This window comes from Dicentrarchus labrax, unplaced genomic scaffold (genome assembly GCF_905237075.1).
Source record: "Dicentrarchus labrax unplaced genomic scaffold, dlabrax2021, whole genome shotgun sequence".
NCBI lineage: Eukaryota > Metazoa > Chordata > Actinopteri > Moronidae > Dicentrarchus > Dicentrarchus labrax.
The window spans coordinates 22,645,287-22,665,126 of NW_026136702.1; the positions used below are offsets into that span (position 1 = coordinate 22,645,287).

General features: G+C 41.1%; 1 protein-coding gene across 5 annotated transcripts in view; it reads left to right on the forward strand.

Moving 5' to 3' along the window:
• The first annotated feature begins 829 nt into the window (after positions 1-829).
• itsn1 (intersectin 1 (SH3 domain protein)) overlaps positions 830-19,840 on the forward strand; it is a 44,548-nt gene continuing 25,537 nt past the window's right edge. For 2 of the 5 annotated variants that reach the window (XM_051418512.1, XM_051418520.1), the window contains exons 1-17: positions 830-1,003; positions 8,639-8,697; positions 10,089-10,181; positions 10,514-10,577; positions 10,709-10,869; positions 12,013-12,198; positions 12,599-12,677; positions 12,950-13,050; positions 13,172-13,235; positions 13,326-13,463; positions 13,763-13,857; positions 14,167-14,306; positions 14,562-14,705; positions 15,041-15,190; positions 15,825-15,965; positions 16,171-16,258; positions 16,566-16,705. In XM_051418512.1, the coding sequence (XP_051274472.1) occupies positions 8,670-8,697; positions 10,089-10,181; positions 10,514-10,577; positions 10,709-10,869; positions 12,013-12,198; positions 12,599-12,677; positions 12,950-13,050; positions 13,172-13,235; positions 13,326-13,463; positions 13,763-13,857; positions 14,167-14,306; positions 14,562-14,705; positions 15,041-15,190; positions 15,825-15,965; positions 16,171-16,258; positions 16,566-16,705 (1,812 nt within the window). In that variant the 5' untranslated portion in view covers positions 830-1,003; positions 8,639-8,669. Of the gene's footprint in view, positions 1,004-8,638; positions 8,698-10,088; positions 10,182-10,513; positions 10,578-10,708; positions 10,870-12,012; positions 12,199-12,598; positions 12,678-12,949; positions 13,051-13,171; positions 13,236-13,325; positions 13,464-13,762; positions 13,858-14,166; positions 14,307-14,561; positions 14,706-15,040; positions 15,191-15,824; positions 15,966-16,170; positions 16,259-16,565; positions 16,706-18,225; positions 18,310-19,840 lie in introns of all 5 variants that reach the window. The other 3 variants (XM_051418528.1, XM_051418545.1, XM_051418537.1) reach the window with 2 other exon arrangements.

The following is a 19,840-nucleotide window of genomic DNA, read 5'->3' on the forward strand; positions in this document are numbered from 1 at the left end:
GGTATCACAACGGCGCCCTCTACCGGACGTTATGGATGGCCACCTTTAAAGTACCACACTCACTTACTTGAGCAAAATAACCCTTCACAAAGTCATTTACGGTCAGACTGACCTGTGAAGAGAGGGGAGGTCAAGTTTAAACATCAACTATCTCCCAGAATTTAAAATCATATTAACATTGATCTCATTCACCATCTCACCAGCCCAGTATGTGTGCAACTATTATATTAGCAATCAATCAATCAATCAATCAATCAAGACATGACCACACAAGTAAAGTCTTCAATTAGGTGTTTTATTTCAGAGCTTTCCTTCTGTTTGTCTAATGAGTGCAATGGCGTTATTTTCTAAGTAGGTTTTAATGTGTTTGTGAAGGCCTATTCACTGCCATCTGTCTGCTGTTGTGTCGAAACACTAGTGTTCACTGTGCTGGATTATATCACTCTGTTTTATGTCATTTTATTTATCTGTCACGTGTCTTGCATTGTGCACTTTCTCAGTGTCAGTCTCTCTGTCCCGATCCTCATAATTCTGCTATAACTTCCTCCAGAGAAAGATTATTCTGATATAAATCTGTTAGTTAAATTGTGACTTTTTCTTTTCCCATTCTAACAGACAAGCTCGTTGTTCTTGTTGTTGTTTTTAGATATATTTCAATGAACCAAACAGTTTTTGGTTTTCCTTAATAAACGGCAGCCGACAGGAGCGCGACTAATCCTTTTACTTCACACCGTCGATCCAGACGAGCGGAGGGCTTGTAGGTTCTCGCGAGGTGGCGTCAAAGTCCATATCGTTACTATGACATCTCGCGATAGGTCAGGGACGTTACCCCATTTTCCAGCTGTCCCTCAATCGGTCGGGATTTCAGAACCACAGGAGAATCGCCGGAAAGGGCTTGGTGATAAAACACCACATTTGGGGAGAAGATACCACATTATATGGTTACATAAAAACGTAACGAGCTACTTTACCCAGTATTCCGCGATGGAGACTGAACTATGAGGTAAGAGCAGAGTGTAGTCTGTGTGCTGTGGAAGAATGTCCCTGAGCGGGCTGACGGGCTGACGTTAGCTCCTCACTGCTTAGCCTGCTGGCTAGCTGCATTGATATACCGCTACGTTAGCGCGCCTGGTGGGTCACTTTTCACCGCTGTATCTTACTAACGTCAGCCTCTCAGTGTCACATTAACCAGCCCGGGAAGTGTTTAATATGTGTCTGTGTAACAAGACCGGGGCGACATGGCATTGGAAGACGATGCAATCCAGCGGCTACTAACAGCTAGCCAGTATGCTAATGTGAAATCACTGCATCTGCCTTTCCAGACTGGGACCCAACGTCAACACTGACTGGTGTTACTGGTGGTTAACCTTAGCCTCGCTAGCAGCCGGGTCGGCTCAGAGAAGAAGGCGATTGAAACATGGTTGGTGACAGTGCTGGGGGCTGACAGCGACTTTCAGGGTGGAGGTTTTCTCCGTAGCGTTTGCTAACATTAATCCTGATGTTGATCACAGCTGCAGTGAAAGCAGCCCTCTGAGCACCCCGTTATATGTCTGACATCTTACAGTGCACCTCACCGTGGGCGAGCCCGGGGAGATAATAATGCAGGAAGTGAGAGTGAATTGACAAATAGACCTTTCCTGTTACTGTAAACGCTGCTCTCCAGAGAAGTGAGCACACTCATCCTGCATTAGGGGATGTGTAACTTCAGCGTTTCGATTGACCAGGCGTTAACGAGCCCCATCGGCGAGGACTGGAGGTTCCCATGGCAACGTGGATGCTGACAGGTCCTGTTAAAGGTGGGAGGATTGTAGATGAAAACACCACGTCTAGGGAGTTAAAGTGCATACTGGCCTCTTGTTTAAAAGGCTCAATGATTCCTTTGATCCAGCACTAATATCTATTCACATCAACAATGATTCGTATACTTTAAAAAAAACTCCAAGAAATGGCTTCTGGAGGACAAATCTACATTTGCATGCTGTGCCTGTTTTCAGTGAGCGCCTCCTGTAGACAGCACACCCACAAATAATAACAGCTGTCTTGCAGGAGACTGGCAAAATGAAGCATAACTTACCCATTGCGTGTTCTGTAAAGAGTTAGAGATGACACTGTTCATTAATTGTTACAGTTTTATAAATCAAAAATGTTCTATGGTTAAAGGACCTCAAATATGAAGACTTACTGCGATGTACTACTCTGTGTTTTATATCGGAATAAACTGAATCTATCTTTGGGATTGTGGATCAGACAAAACAAGACTTTGCAAGTCTGGTCTCTCAAAACTTGCGACAGGCATTTTTTACTTTTCTTTTTACAATCAGTAATGAAAAGGAAACCTAACACTGTCCTCATGCCAAGACCGGTCAAAGTATTGTAGAGTAAAGTTTCTGTGAAATCTGTAGTCTGTCAGCGGTCTCATTATCATGTAACAAGCAGTGAGCGTAGTTTGCACTGTCTCTGTAATACAGACTAAGAGTGGGGGGGCATTACCATTATTTTGGATGTTTGCTGGAGTGGAGGGCAGTATGTTACACCTGGCCTTCTTGTGCCTAGCAGCCTCATCAGCTTTTGTTGCGATACAGAACTGCTTGAACTATACGAAGGGTTGTATAGGTGCATAACCCTCTGCATCTGAATGTCACTTCAGATCATTTGTGAGCCAGCATTGCTTAAATTGATCTAGGTATGCATTTGCCAATGTTTGTAGGTTTCATACAAGTAGGAAATAACACCAATTGTGTTCTTGAAGCTATAAATCAGAAACACATAACACAGTTTGTTCCAACATATGCCGGGGCTGCATTCAACATGCAACAATTCCAAACTGCTTCAAAGGCCAGAATTCAAAATATTATCCATCAGCCACAAAAAAAAAGTGTTGCAATATTTCAAACAGGTTTAAACAAGCCAGATGGAACAGGAAGCCAACTCGTGTGGTAGATTCTTTTTAATCTATCACACATTCACATTTTGTAGCCACACCATAACCTGGAACTTAAAAGCTCTCTTTATATATAAAGCCAGTCATACCATTTTGACGAGGAATACCATTTGGTAATGTAACGTAAGGGTCACATGGCTAACATGACTGTAAAGCCCCTACTCAGCCGGCTCACACGTGTTTTCACTTATTTTCCCTTAATAGACCAACTGTCAGTCCACCTGTTTGTTCACAGCTGTACAAATATGTACAGTATTCTCACATTATGCAAGTAATTCCTGTTTTATTTTGTGTTGATTGTTGAAGGACAGCTCTCCACAAGAGTCAGCGCTAACAGCAGTCTTTTGGGATAATAAAGTGGTTCTGAGGCCTGCCTTCACCCTTGACTTTAAACGATAACGTGTATCATGAATGGAATGGTTACTACTGCGGACCTGTTCAAGGTTAAACAACAAGTCACAGGGTGAGTTTATGCTGTACTGATATTTTCTTTGAGCAAGAAAGCGACTTTGTGACCCTAAAATGTCCCAGTGCCGTGCTTCAGTCAAGCATCCTACCATCCAAGGCATTTTGCTCCTGCTATCAGTTTTTACATTGTGACAGTGCTAACACGAGCTAGCTGTGGAGGCTATGGGAGGGATGGGAGCAGGGAGCCTGAGGGAAGGATGGGAGTCATACAAGAGGAGCTGATGGAGAGACTGCAGTAGTAATCCTGTGTGTGCGTGCAGAGTGGGTGGGTGTCCTGTCACCTCTCAGGCCTCACCACTTGACATCTGTGTGATAAGAATGTGTTTGGAGAGAGAGAGAGGCAGAGCTTAGGGTCAGTGTCAGCGGCTGTGTTGATAGCTACTGTTTCTTTAGTGTGTGAGTGAAAAAGCGGGGAGACTCTGGAGTGTGTGTGTTGGAGGCAGAGGGTGTGTGTTAAATGAAAATGTGTGTGTGTGTGTGTGCGTGTGTGTGGGAGTACATAGAGTGAGAATGCTGATGTGAAGAGGCTGCAGTTATTAATACCAACGGCATCATTGTTAAACCATCCACTAGGGATATATCGTCCGGACATCGGTATCAGCAAATAAGATGGCATCCACCGATATCAGCGGCTGATATTTATCTGTTGTGTCGCATCAGTTTTGCTCTGGCTGCATGTTGTGTTGGTTATTTCCAACTCAGATATTGGAGACGTGATCACCTCCGTTTTCCAGCACTGGAACAAATAGCATGCAAATACCGATGTGCTCCACGCCCCAGCTCAATGAGCGGCTATTCAGCTCTGCATCTCACATCTTGGATAAGAGAAGAGAACTGAGCTGCAACAAGGCAGAGACACTAGTCTTTGTAGATTTCCCAGCACAAAAGAATAAATAACAAAACAAAAAAAAGATCAACATTAGCTATAGGCCAGAGTTTACCAATCGGTGCATCTCTACCATCCGCACAAGTTGTAGTCAACAAATAAAATATATTTTCCTAAAATTAGGGTCAATTTTCATTATCATCTAATCCTTTGATTATATTTTCCAATCAATCAATTTGGTCTAAAAATTATAAAAATAATGTAGAACACCCTTCAGAATTAGAATTCAGAACAGTCACAAGTGATATATTTAATAACTTCACTTTTCTTTACAGTGATACTAAATGGTGGCAGTGGTGGCATTTAGATTCTACGCTCTAAATCAGTCAATAATCAATTTTCTGTCAATCAACTAATTGATTATTGACTCATCATTTCTGCTCCACTTGGTACTGAAACAATGGGGCGATCAGGTGAGTGAGGTTTGAGGGTTTTAGTCAGCACAGTGGACTAAATGAACAGCTATTGTGTGACGTCTCCTGCACTTCTGGGTCAATTCTAATGCTTGGTGTTTGGTGTTTGTTTTAATATTCCTGTAGCTAACCTGCCCAACAAATTTAAATGATGTCATATTATGTACAGTTAGGGCACAGTGGACATAGGCTTATAATAGAAGAGCCTCAAATATATTTCTCCTATGTAAAAGCAAAATGGAGTAAGCAATGGATGAAGAGACTGAAACAACCAAGATAAATCAGGCCTTCCATATTTATAAGAATAATTTGATCCCAATCTCACACTTCAGCCTTTAAAATTCTTCATCTTTTGCCACTTTAAAAAATGATGCCTAACCTCTTGAGAAATTTCTGATTTGATCCAGTTCTGATTCAGTGTCATATGAATGGGTTCCAGGATGAATCGTAGAGCAATTTGATACATCTCAAACCCCTGGTTTTCTTGCTATATATAAACCTGATGAAAAGGGCAGGCACATTTACTGTTGTTTGCACCAAGGCTCCCTATAACAGTGTGTTGTCTCTTGCTTGAGGGTTATGTGACATCAACCAGTTGTTTTTCCTTTAACTCCAGCTGAGAGTGTGCTATGGGGTTTTGTACCATAGTTGTGTAGCTGAAATATATAATCTTTGCATTACACGGTGTGTATAATGTATGGTCAGCTCCCTCCCTTTCCCCCCCTATATACCCCTAGATTAAGAAGTTTCACAATTGATCAAATAATCATTCTTGCCATTACCTCACCAAGAATTTCCTATGTGGAATGCAGCGTCAGCAGTGTGCTTGTGATTTTAAACATGCTGCATAAATTATTATGAAAGTATTTTACACTGCTCTGATTGATAGCAACATGTTCACAGATACACAGAGGGAGATCATTAACACTTTTTAAAAATCTAATTCACTACACTTTTTTCAGAGTAAGCAGGATATGAAATATAAAAGTATATTAGATTGTAATTACTTCAAGTATCCTACATTGTGACATCTGGTGGACAAAGCATCAGTTGGTGTGCAGTTGTTCAATATTAATTCATCGAAAATGGGAAAGAGGGATGTTGGAGGGCATCAGAAGAAAAATAAGGGGGAGGGACAGAGAGAAGAGAGACTGAACCCTAATCTCTATCATGTTATGAAGCTGCCTTTAGTGTGTGTGTGTGCGTGTGCGTGTGCGTGTGCGTGTGTGTGTGTGTGCGTGTGCGTGTGTGCGTGCGTGCGTGCGTGCGTGTGTGTGTGTCTGTGAGGGGCTTAAACTGGCATCTGCCACAAGCCTTGATGACAGACCAACACTCCAGTTACGTCCCAATGCTCTAATTATACAGACTAATCCCACAAATGCAACACATGTAAACAGGAAGAACAGAGCATAAAGCCACTAATACACACTGATGACAAAGGAAATGCAGATGCACGGTGGCTGCGGCAAACAACTTTAAATGTATACAGGAAGTTGACTTTTTATTGAAGTTTAAATTAAGTTTGCTGCTCATTTATAATGTCCAGACTTTTCTGTCCGATCAAAGACAGATATTTGCGTGATTAAAACATTTGAAAATGAACAGCAAATGAAAGGAACTGAAATAATGTTTGTACAAATGAGAGCTATTGATGCCCATTCTGAGTCCTGCAGCTCCACCGAGGCAGGGTCAGACCAAGATGTCATAGTGAACACAGGGACCACTGGCGAATTCTGGTCGCAACAAAGGACGTGAGCGTTCTTGCAGTTTGTTTGCTTGGCTCTGAGGTATTGTGGTAAACTGCCCCTAGTAAACAAAAGTCACTTTGATTCACAAGCAGCTTATTTGCTGGACGGAGTTTTGGCCTGACATCTGACCGATTCTGGCAGCATGAGAAGTAGAAGTAAGTCTTTTCCACTTCCTGTTACTTCACCTTGGGATAACACTGTGCTCTCTGCTTCAAATTAACTCCTTGGTGTCCGTTCTGGTCAAGAATACATGAACAATATAAGCCTTAAAATGCCTAAACCAGTGTAAGCTTTTTTCTGTTGTCAGTTCAGTTTGTATTCTCACTAACAGTCATGTGTGGTTGCTGTATTGGTGCCTGAGTAAAGTGTGACAGAATTTGCTTTAATAAAAAAAAAGTTTCACATAGTTGAGCAGCAGTCCCTTGTTTAGAGCTGGCCAACAGTCTACTGTAGTTGCTCAACTGCTTCAATATTTTCTCAGTGGCAGCCGTGGAAGTGTGTCTCAGTGTGTGTTTGTGTAGGGTGGGCTTTGTTCGTCTGACCTAGTTACGCTGGTTACTTTGTCCTCCCGCTCTGATGATAATGAGACACACACACACACACACACACACACACACACCCTTCAATAGGCCAAGGACAATTCTCTACTGAATAAATTGTCTCAGTGAAAATGTCCACAGCAATGTCTGAGTAACTGTTTCTGGAAAGAGACTTTGGAGTTGAGTATTTTGGATGATTTGAGCACTATGGACTAAATTCCAACCCCCCCTCCTCCATCATATTGTGCTGGTGGCCAAAGTCTCGGAAGAGAATATCTTTGAATGTCATCAAAGAGGCTAACACTCCATGCCAAGATACCACACACACAACGTGATTTAGGCGGACTGACCCTTTAACTGGGTTTCTCCTCATCCCTTAATAAGAAAAGCAGATTTCTGTAAACACGACAGTAGGGGGAAAACTCAGCAACCCATGCATACACTCACACACCCTCATTAGGTCCTTGTCTGTTGCAATGTGTGTCAGATTATTATTATGGGTTGTCTGCTGGCCACAGGGACACAGGAGGGAGGCAGGTCTGGATCTGATTAACATACCTCTACTGGGCCAGAGGTATGACACGCACACACGGGTGAGGGTGTAGGGCACTGCTTTATTTAATGTGTACATGTAATTCAGACATAAACCTTGAATACCATGTTTTGAACATCTAGAAGAATTTCTTGAAAAATGTTATGTAAAATATTCAGTGAAGGTTTTGTATTTTTCTGTCACACTATAATATTGGCAATCACAAGACTAAACTCCATTAAAAGTAAATAAAAATCTGTTTTTTTTATGATTGCAGCTCAATTTGGACTATGTTTTGTATCATTTTGTTAACGTTTTCAGTAAAACCCATCATCTTAAAAACACAAACTCACTGTTTCTGAAGTGTCTTTTAGTAAGTAACTTTCCACTTTGTATCGCTGAAAGAAAACACCGACTTTAAAAAGACTCCAGTGGAGCTTTCTACAGGCCAACAGTAGAAAACTGGTGTTCACTGTGGTCAGCTCCCAAGTGGGAATGTGAGTGTGAAGCAAGTATGCTCAGGCAGCCGGCCCTGCATAAATAAAGGTTTGCTGCCCTGTTGACATGCATTAGCATGGCTGACATGCCCCCCCTCCTCCCTGTGGACTGGCACTAGTCTGAACAGCAGATTGATGCAGAGTTCTTAAATATGTTTTGTTTAGACTAATCTGAAATGTGGGATTTATAAACATGCTAGGTCCCTTGAGGAGAACTACTGTGTTTATGTGCTTTGTGTTTTTGTAAGTCTTTAAGACACAGGGACCATAATGGCTCACTGGGCTGCAGACCAAATAGAAAGCCACAACTTCAGCATTGAAGGACAGCAGAGTGGAAAATGAACTCTAGAAAATCATTTCCCCTCACTCAGTTTGTCAGCTGTATCAGCACCTTTGGCAGGTGCCCGGACATTATTTGGTTCTTTTATTGTGCTGTTAGTTGGATTGCTGAGCTTGGTGACAAAAGCTAGTCTCTTCACTATGAAAGCATTTTTGTGGTGGTTACATTACAAAAGAATTTGTTATGCTCCTGCATTATTGAGCAGTTGAATACTCATTGAGGTGGGATGAGACTGATAAACACTTCATCTGTTTTTCTAAATGTGTTGTTTCAGGTGTTGTGTAGTGCAGAAGACTGAGTGAACCATGGCACAGTTCCCCACCACATTCACAGGTCAGTATGTGTGTGTGTGACTGCAATCAAAGAGAGAGTCTTGTGAGTGCCAAGATGGCAGCACGTTGCCCATTAACCCATCATAATATTCCATCAGTGGATCAGAGGATGAGCCACAGCTTTCATTAATCCACTTTCATTATCCATGACCACTTTTACATCCACGTCTCCCCCCAAGTTTGTTTATCAATTTAATTGTCAAGTACATTGAATTATTTCAGGAGAGAGGCAGAGTGAAGTTACATTACAACAAGACAGAGCTGCAAACTTGCAGCATTAAAAGTATAATGCCGTAAAATCCCTAATTAGGTTACCAAAATATTACAAAATGTCTAATTTTACACAAGAGAACTATCAAAATAACACTTTCCAAAATGAAATCAGTGGTCAGTGCTTTCGAAGGGAGACTGGAAGCAGAAAGACAGATGGAGACAAAGGCGGACTGACTCCAACTGTTTAAAAAGCACACAGTGTGAGATTTGTCAGACTATACAGATTTGTAAGAACATATTGCATGCTTGCCTCTCTACTGAATGAGGAGCAGCCACTCAAACCATTGTTTATCAGTGGTACATAATAGAGGAAATGTCCCTGTTCAGCTATAAACACTGTGAATAGAGGCAGTATTGAACAGGTTTAGACAAAATTACTGTTTGGACGGTTACTGTGTCCACAAAATAGAAATTACAATAAAAAGCTCATTACTTACAGCTTTCTATGTGCTTTTTGTGCTTTTTTTGTGGCAGAAAGATGCAGGCTACATATGTAAAGACAACTGAATAAGCATTTTTTCCAACAATCATGAACAAGGGGAATAAAAGGAGATAATGTTTCTGTCAGCACTAACTGTTCTTGCATTAAACAATGAGTCAGCACAATTTACTAAAATTGTCAGTAAATGTAAATGGTACAGGAAGGAGTTGACAGTTGAAACTAAAGAGAACCAGTCCTCTGATTGGCTAGGTTTCTGACTAACTGATGTGGAATCTAATTTAATTTAAAGTACAATGAAGAAGAAGTTATTGCGTAAGGCCACTGTCACTGACTAATAAAGCTGACTTGAATTACCGGCTCTGGTTTCAATGCCAAAACAAATTCTTTATATTGTTACAGTTGGGGTAATGGTCACGTTATTGAATCATAGACTGTCTTGCCATGTACTGAGCTTGAGGAAAGACAACAGTCACCTGTCAGTCCCTCATCCATTCATCCTTATTATCTTTGTTCATCACTTTCTGAGTTGACACAATTAGTAGGAATCTTCTTACAGGAACTGAAACTCATGACTAACGCATTCTTCTCATACCTCCCTTTCTCCCACTGTCTGTGTCTTGGCCCTCAGGTTTGGCTTTTAACTCTGTAACTATGTGTGCGTTTGTTTTGTGGGTTAGGTCCAGATGTGTTTCTAATCTCAGTGGATGAGAGAGCCAAACATGATCAGCAGTTTCACAGCCTCTCTCCGACTGCCGGGGGTTACATCACAGGTAACAGTCTCTCTGTCTCATATCTACACACAATACACACCCTTTATAGTGGGCGGCAGGTAAGGTGAGATGAGGACACGAGCAAGGGCAGTGTCAATAAATGTCCTCAGTTCTTGGATGTATGTTCAGTTTAATGTTACAGTTCAACTTCAAATCTCAGTGTGCCTGGCAAATTCAGTATTTTCAGTCAGTCATTCAGCAAATCCATTATTGGAATTCAGCAGCCCAGTAAGAGCATCAAACATTTGAATTCATGCTGTTAAAACTCAAAGTGGCCTTTCTTTTTGGATCTGTCCTTCGATCTCACATCCTGTTTCTGTTTGTCTGTCAAGGCGACCAAGCCAGGAACTTCTTCCTTCAATCAGGACTGCCCGCCCCCATCCTGGCCCAAATCTGGTGAGTCACATAGCCAGGAAGTTACTACCAGCTGAAGATGATGAAGTTGCACTCTGTTTGGTATTAAAGTCTATTCAAACAATTCTTCTTCTAGCATTGCGTCATTGTTTCTACCTTTTTCACCTTTTAAGGGCTCTGGCTGATATGAACAGTGATGGTCGTATGGACATCCACGAGTTCTCCATCGCCATGAAACTCATCAAACTGAAACTCCAGGGTCACCCTTTGCCCCCCGCGCTTCCTCCCAGTATGAAACAACCCCCACTGCCTTTACCCCCACAGACCGGCTTCGGTAAGACAGAAAAAAAACAAAACAATGTAGTAGTGTGTGTGAAATAATTGTTTTATGTCAGTGTTTCTCAAACCTTTTACAACCTTTAGAAAATATTATGAATAAATATGACTGATAGTGATATACAGTAGCGTAGGCCGACCCTATTCAGCTACGGAAAGTTAAGACAAGAGGCAGATTTATTCACAGTGAGATTATATATTGTTGACAGTTGTTGAATCCTCAACAGAACCAGTTCAAGAACCAGATTTCAGATCCACATTTCTCTTCCTAGTAGTTCACTGTTTTTGAACCATTCAATTTACCCCTACTAACTATCTTGCCATTACGTTTTAGCTGGTAACTGTACGTATCCACGTTTCTAAAATGATCTGATGGACAAAAAATATCTCAGAGATTCCCCCATGTACTGCTAGAGGCAGCTTGTGCCATAGTTTGAGAACCAATATGTTTTTGTTTTGTTTTACGAGTAGCATAAAGGGAATTTCAGTATACAGCCCTGCATTGTAAATGATAATAAAATAAACTTGAATCCTTATGTTTATGGTGGCTGGCATTCTGTAAACCTGCTTTGTTTTTCTAACATTTGCCATTTAAGTTTTTATTGATTATTGTAAGACTAAATAATGACAATGATCATTTAAATTCCATTTGTCTTCTGTACTGGTTGTATTTTCTCTGTGATGGTTCACTGCTGATAAGTTCATACAGGAAACACAGTCGTTTGATTTAATAACAGATGTAATCTTTTGCTGTCGGTTCATGTGACTTTCTTAGTGTCTCGTTGGGTCTGAAAAAGGCAGTGCTAAAACTGTCCTAGTAAAACACTGTTTATGTGTATTTGATAAGGATGATTCCTTTTCCAAAGGTCGTTGAGGAGATGTTTGCTCACGCTCTTTCAGCCTATTGCACATTCAAGGCTGATCAATAAAGTTATAATGCAAACACAGTATAGAGTCATAATGTTCTTCTTCAACTTGCACTTTGGCTCTCACACCCCATCTACTAGTATGAATATATAATGTCCTATTTGGCCCTAAAGACATTTTGATAGTACTTCTCTCTGGTCTCTTTCTTTTATGCGCCGTGTGGCTATTGACAAATACATGTGTCTAATAATCTGTCTGTATATCTGTTCTCTAGGCATGCCCCCCATTGCTCCCATCCCACCTCCTCTTTCAGCCGTGCCTCCGCTCCCCCTGCCACCTCTCCCTGTCGGAGTGTCTCCCCCACTCGTCTCGTCTGCCCCGCCTCCCCTCCCCCAGCCCATTGCCAACGGGGCTCCTCCCACAGGCATGATGCAGCCCATCTCAGGCTTCTCCCACCCAGGTAACACACTGTAACACAGAGGATGGTGGTGTGTTGAAATGTTTATGTTCGACTGTAGGAATTATGGGTGTTCTAAGCTTCTGTTTACACATAATATACTTATTCATATTTAAATTTTTATGTCTGTATGAAGGTTGTACTCATCTGAGTAGCAGGTCACTGTTTTGTAGTGAAGTTAGAACTTTACAGAAGCGGTAACACATCTAGCTGTGAGCCAGGTATAGCAGCTTTGTTGACTGACTTTGAATTTATGATCACACTGTAAGAGAATTAGACAAAATGTCATGAAATTAAATGCTTGACAAAGTGTATATACTTCTTGAATATGAGTGAAGAAGCAAAGTATGTCACCCCCACAGACTTAAATTGTACTCGGGTCATTGTTTTATGTCTCTCTCAGCTCCCTCTGTCAACAAGTCTTCATCGTTTAATCGTTCCAGTACCAAGTTGCAGAAGGGGGCATCCTTGGAAACTGCTAGGTAGGCCACATATTCAGAAATGTTTGCTCCAATTTGCCTAATCTACGAAAATGAGAAAATGTTTTGTAAAATTTTTTTTTTTAATATAGTTTCCACTAATATTGTGACAAGCTGTTGGCTGTTGTTTCTCTTACTGAATGTGTCTTTTTGCCTTTTTGTAAGTTAATATAAACGTAGGCTGTGCACTTAAACCACTCAAGGAGGTTAGGAGCGCTTTGAGCGTGCATCTTACACTATGTCTGCTTATTTAAGTCACTTTACTCTGTTCCCAGTGTTCAGCCTCCCTCTGATTGGGCCGTTCCTCAGTCCTCCAGGCTGAAGTACAGACAGCTGTTTAACTCCCATGACAAGATGATGAGTGGACACCTCACAGGTACTCACACATACACAAACATGTAGTTAGTTGTTACTGATGTAAATTTCCTTTTTGCCACAGCTGTAAAAAAAAAAAAAAAAATGTCTTTCTCTACCTTCGATGTGTATCTGTGTTCCAGGTCCCCAGGCTCGCACTATCCTGATGCAGTCCAGTCTTCCTCAGGGTCAGCTGGCCACAATATGGTCAGTACATTCAAATTCAAACATTTGTTGCATACTAAGAAGGCATTAGTCTTTAAAATACAAAATGTGTCCATCTTTTTTTCCCTTTAGGAGTCTATCAGATATCGACCAGGATGGAAAGTTGACAGCTGAGGAGTTTATCTTAGCCATGCACCTCATAGATATGGCTATGTCAGGGTTACCGCTACCCCCTGTGTTACCACCAGATTACCTCCCACCCACTTTCAGGTAAATACTGTGACTAAATACCTCATTCACAGACTAGCTGACAGCAGTATGTTAGATTTGTGTAGTCATACAATAGTTGCAACACTTACCTACATTCATTTTAACGGCAGCTGATGTTGTTTTTTCATGTTTTACAAATAAACACAATAAACATGTATACAAACTATTTCTTATCCGTTACTGTTTATATTTTAAATTGTGAACATTACTGCAAGTAATAAAACATTGTCTAGTGACAATACTGACAGTTTATATTGATAATTTGTATTGTTTTCATGGTGTGTGTATGTGTCTTAAAGGCGTGTGCGTAGTGACAGTGTTCAGTCAGACCAGAAGAGCGTCCCGGAGGAGGCCGAGGAGGAGCTGGAGAGCAGCCAGGATAAAAAGCTTCCAGGTGATTGGTCCTGCACATGACATCATACTACTGGTCAAACTGGGGCTAGAACTGCCTTTATCCATGTTATCTTCAAGACTTCACTGTGATTTTTGATTTAAAAGAAACAGCTGTCCTCTTAATGTGGACAGCACTCCACTTTGCTTTTCAATCCAGCAGTCAAGCCATGTACAGTATATGTATGTCTTCTTAGTGCATAAGCAAAGCCAGAAACAAGGTGGCATGTTCGCCTTTCTTTCTACATATCTCATCTTTTCTTTTTCAATTGTAATCATAGTGTTTATAGTAACTCCCTTTGTATCACCACAGTGACGTTTGAGGATAAGAAGAGGGAGAACTTTGAGAGAGGAAACCTGGAGTTGGAGAAGAGACGTCAAGCCCTGCAGGAGCAGCAGAGGAAAGAGCAGGAGAGGCTGGCTACGCTGGAGAGAGAGGAACAGGAGAGGAAGGTAGACTATGTTAGCTATATTCAGTAGTAGTACACTAGGTGCTTTCAGAATTTGGATTGGTCATGGTTTATGGCTTTTATATAAGGCTGTGAAATATTTGCATTTATAATAGCCACTATGCTTTCACTGTAACAGCCACAATATCATATGTCTGTAAAATGTGTCAAGATAAGTAATATTTGAATCTTAGAGGTAAGGAAAATGTGTTTGAGTGACCCAGAACAAATAATAAACTTGTTTGTTTTGCCCGTTCAGTTTTGTATGCTCGTGTTTCAGGAGCGTGAGCGTATGGAGCAGGAGAGGAGACGACAGCACGAACTAGAAAAACAACTGGAGAAACAGAGAGAGCTGGAGAGGCAGAGAGAAGAGGAGAGACGCAAAGAGATAGAGAGGAGAGAGGTATGAAGGAGAAAAAATGATTACCAGCTATCTGCATTTTAATTGAAGAGTTATGGTTGAGCTGACGTTTAACTGCTGCAGACTTGTAATTACATCTACTGCAGGCAAACTTAGTGGCCTTTCACTGCTCACCACCTCCTCCTTTAAATCTTAACTCTTACAGTAAAGAGCCCAATTTACACACTTACAGCAGATGGCTTATTGTCTATAATGAAGTGTGTAATATTTCTTTATATGTAATATAATATCCAATCGTGTAGTTCTGAGCTGTTGTTTCATTGTGATAATAAACATAACTTGTGTGTGTGATTGTGTGTGTGTTTTGTCTCTTCCAGGCTGCTAAGCGTGAATTAGAGCGCCAGCGTCAGCTGGAGTGGGAGCGTCAACGTCGCCAGGAGCTTTTGACTCAAAGAAACCGGGAGCAGGAGAGTATAGTGTTGCTCAAAGCCAGAAAGAAGACCCTGGAGTTTGAACTGGAGGCTCTGGTAATCAAACATATGCACACACTTAGTCACATAATCAAACATGCTGTATACACGGAGGCAGTTATTAGCGACATCAAGTGAATGAGGAGAGGGAGTGCCAGTAGTGAGAAAGCCAGTGAATCATAAGTTAAACTCTTTTCAATTGTTCCACATCGGTTATATTCTAAATCCCAGATAGACACACCCACACTGTCACATCAGCCTGCGGCTAATTGCCTGATTTGGTCTGAATATGACCTTAGAGTCAAAGCAGATTGTTATAAGTTGCTGGTGAAATGCAAAGGGAGGCACAAGCTCAGGATGTCACCTGGCAACAGCACTGCTATCTTCTACAATAAAGACAAGGCCTCTGTGAGCTAACCAAGCTGTCTGTTAAGTTGACGATTTGAGCACAAGTATTAACAAAGTCACTGTGTTGTAGAGAGATGCTCCTCTGATTGATAGATGGAGCGTGGGTTTGTGTGACAATGGTGAACTTGAAAGCTCTTTCAAAGACAAACCAAAAGCGATGAACTAATACAAACAGGAAGCAACAAAACAGCTGTCAACTAACACTCCCTGTAACTTAATACTTTGTACCACAACAGATATGTGATAATAATACTCCTTTCCATCTCTCTTTCCCAATCTCTAGAATGATAAGAAGACCCAGTTGGAGGGCAAACTGAAGGATGTTCGGTTTCGTCTGTCAGCTCAGCGGAGAGAGGTGGAGCAGACCAATCAGACCAGAGAAACGCGCATTGCTGAAATCACCCTGCTGCAACAGCAGCTGCAGGTACGCAAAACAAATGACAATCATCAGCAAATAAACACAAAGGAGTCAGACAGACAGGTGTCACATTCATTTCTGCAATCATCAGTGATAATCCGATTTTTATTAAACTTGCATGGAAAAAAAGGGAAATTAAACGCAATGACTCATGAATATGTGATCATTGTTTCTGTTATTTTTCTCAATGTGACTACATGGTTGTCTGCAGGACTCCCAGCAGTGGTTGGGGAGGCTAATCCCTGATAAACAGAGTCTCAACGACCAGCTGAAACAGGTTCAACAGAACAGTCTGCACCGTGAGTACTTTGTAAACTAAACACACTTAAATGAATACGTCACATGATATATGCATATTCTTGCCATGATGTTAGCATTCTCGATTAGATTTATGGATGCACTTGAGTTGCATCGTGCTTTAGAATGGTGCAAGTTATCGTACTACATGTCTGACCTCTCCAGAGAAGCAATAATGAATGGCATATGGATTGGATTTCATCAAGTGTTTTGATGCACCTACTCCCTGACATAACTGAACTCTTTATTATATGAACCTAACCTGAAAGCACTAACCTGATCTCACGCTGTCTGTGTTTGTGAATTTAGGTGATAGTCTGTCGTCCCTGCAGAAGGCTGTGGAACAGAAGGAGACCAGCAGGCAGCAGCTCAGAGAACAGCTAGATGCTGTGGAGAGAGAAACGAGGGCCAAACTGCTGGAAATAGACGCTTTCAATACCCAGCTGAAGGTAAACAGCTAATAAACTTACACACTGATACAGTACACGAGGGAAAGGTCAGGTCTATACATGTATAAAAGTAAATACTTGGCCAACTAACTACATTATTGCCTTAATGAACTCATACATGCTGTCATCACACAGCACATCGAGTGTTTAAAGTAAAATATGAGCAGAAAACAGCTAACAGTTACCCAACAATAAATGTTATTTTTGGCTTGCTTGTTTGTATTGTATGTTGTTTTTTATCTGAAGGAAAGCACAAAGTAAAACTGAAATCTGTTGTAGGCCTTGACTTAGAAATGTTTTCAAATGAACTCTGAAAGTACCAAAACAACATTACTTAAATTACCCCGACTTGATACACAGTAGCAGATTTTTTTTAATGTTCATGGGACATAAAAAATAGAGTGGCATGTGCTAATGGGTTTAATAATTCTGAAACGATTAACTAGCTTGCTAACACAGTAATTGTTTTTTGCAAAATGAACCATTGTCCATATTCCAAACATTGGTATTGTAACTGTAGCTTTAAGTCCTGTCCTGTCCCGCCCCTCATAACCCCAGCCTCACTAGTTTAACATAGTCTCAATGTTAATGTTTATGGTGTGTTTAAAGTTGTCATATTTATATCTGACCACTGTATCTGTCTCTGTATTTATGTTGGTTGTCTTATGTATGTTAATGTGGATTGCTGTGTTTTTGGAGAGAGCTAGCTGTGCACAGGAACAGTGAGTCGCTTCATGGAGCTTTAACCAACATTTGCTAGTGAGAGAGGAAGATGGAGGGGTTTTATTCTTAAGCAGTCTGTTTATGTCTCCTAGACCACCTTTTGTCCCTGTTTCTTATTTCCTCCTCATTTCCCCACAACACAGTCAGGCCTAAGAGAGGAGAGCTAGTCCTGTGGTCTGTTCAAAGAAGGAGGAGAGAAAAATGAGAAGAAAGAGGGGGAAGGGAGGAAAGCAGAGACAACACAGACCACAATAAATAGATTTCCTAATGGCTAATCTAATGAAGTTGGTTCTCAGTCTTATTCAGTTTAGTCAACATAATGCAGCAATTTGAGAGAGCGGTGCAAAGCCTTTGAGCAACAAACAAAGCCAGCAGTGTTCAGATTAAGGTGAAGTCATGTCTCGGTGGGGTAATTCTTTGCTAAACAGAGGCACAGACCACTGAGATGTGAAGATATTTGACTATACTGCCGTCCGCCTTCCTTTCTACACCACTTCCTCTCCCCAAAATCTTCTCTCGTCACGCTGCTGTGCCTCCTCTGTCCTCTACACCTCCTGGGACTCTTGGTCTCCAATGCTCCTTCTGCCATTTTGCCAATTCTACTTGCTGTCCTTCTCCTCTGTGTTTTTTTTTCTTTTTTTTCTTCTGCTTCTTCACCCTGTTTTTCTTGACCTCTTGCCTTCATTTTCTTCCTATTATATTATTTGTTTAATCCACATAATAAACCCTTCCTTCTATATTTTCTACTCCTTTTATATATCTCCTACACTGGCCTTTTGCTTCCTTGCCCATGCCAGTCTCTGTGTGAGTTCTATGCCAACCACTGTGCCAGGATAGAAGCCCTGCGACGCCAGCTTCAGGAGGAACAGAGAGGGAGACAGGTAGAGCACACTGCCACTGCTGGACTGGGGTGGTACTGCAGCTGGGATATACTCAGTAATATAAAATGATATCAAATCATATGATGAACACACTGCCTCTTGTGGCAGAACTGGAGCATAGAACAGTTTTTGCATTTGGATTGGACCTGCACTGTCTGATATGGCAGATTTTGAGAAAAGGGTTCCAAGTAAAACACCCTCTGATCAGACCACTAACTTGCAAGCTTCAAGTATTTTAGTCTCTTTAGAAGGCTTTGCTGTCTCTAACACCTACAAACCAGACTTTTTAATGCCTGGTTTGTGCAGACATTCCTGATTAACATGTGTAGTGCACTCTGACACCCCCGCCAGGCAGCTAGGTGTATTGCAGCCAGTTGAAGCTTGACTGTAATTGTCAAGCTGCGAGTGGTTTGACTACTGAAAAGCACTGACATTCACATACTTGTGTACTGATTCTGGTGTGCTGTCTTTTCTAATCTCAAGAATCTCAGAGTCAGTAACACCTCTGACTCAATACTGAATACACACTGATCCAGCAAATAGATTCATTAGCAAAACTCATTTGTGACTCACTAAAAACAAGAAGGAAGGACTTAAGCAAATATAAATGGTGAAGGGGAAAATATATATTTGAACCTCCAGAGATATTTATTTACTAGGTTGTTGTTTATTTAGATCTAACTCATTTGTGTGAAGAAATAACCACATTAACCTAGAGTTTGTAAATGTAGACAAAATGTGTGTCAGCCTCATTACTAACCTTGAAACCATCAAGTAAATACCTAAAAACACTCTTAACTGAACTATTATCTACGATCCAGTGCAGATAGGTCAGTAAAAGAATCTGAGGCTTATCGCACTCTGCACTGAATAAGCTGACAACTGGGCTGTAGCTAACTTCAGCCTGTTTTTGTCACACTGGCTACACTAACAGTTGTAACAGCACATTACTCATCACAGTGAGTCATAAGAGCCTCTCCTTGCATGAGTCAAGGCCTTAATGTGCTATTTAGTCTCTACTGAAAGAAAATCACCAGACTTGTGTCAGGGACTAAAATGTTTGTTCAGGTACTTGGAAAGCAGTATCAAATAAAATGGCAATGGGCATGAAGTTTCCACATAGAAGCTATGCTGTTAGATATTCTACAGATGTTAAATTCACACGCAGAGAATGAAATTACAGCTGAAAGTAAACTCACCCAGCATAACCTAACTGCTGTCATGCTGTTACTGCTATCTAATATTTTATAATATATGAAGTTAGTTTACACCGTGTATATATAAATATGAGAGATTTGTCTCTGAGGGGTCCGAGTTACGTGCTACAGGCAGAAAAAAAACTGCTGACAAATAAATCCACTTTAATACCTAAACTGGACAATGTGCGTAAACGTGGACTGAAACATTAACTGTCTGTGAGTGTGTGTCCGTGTCTATAGAATGGTTGATCCTCTGTGTGTGTATGTATATATGTATATGTGTGTTTCAGTGCCAGGAGCAGGGACAGCTACAGGAGTGTGTGTCAGCCGTC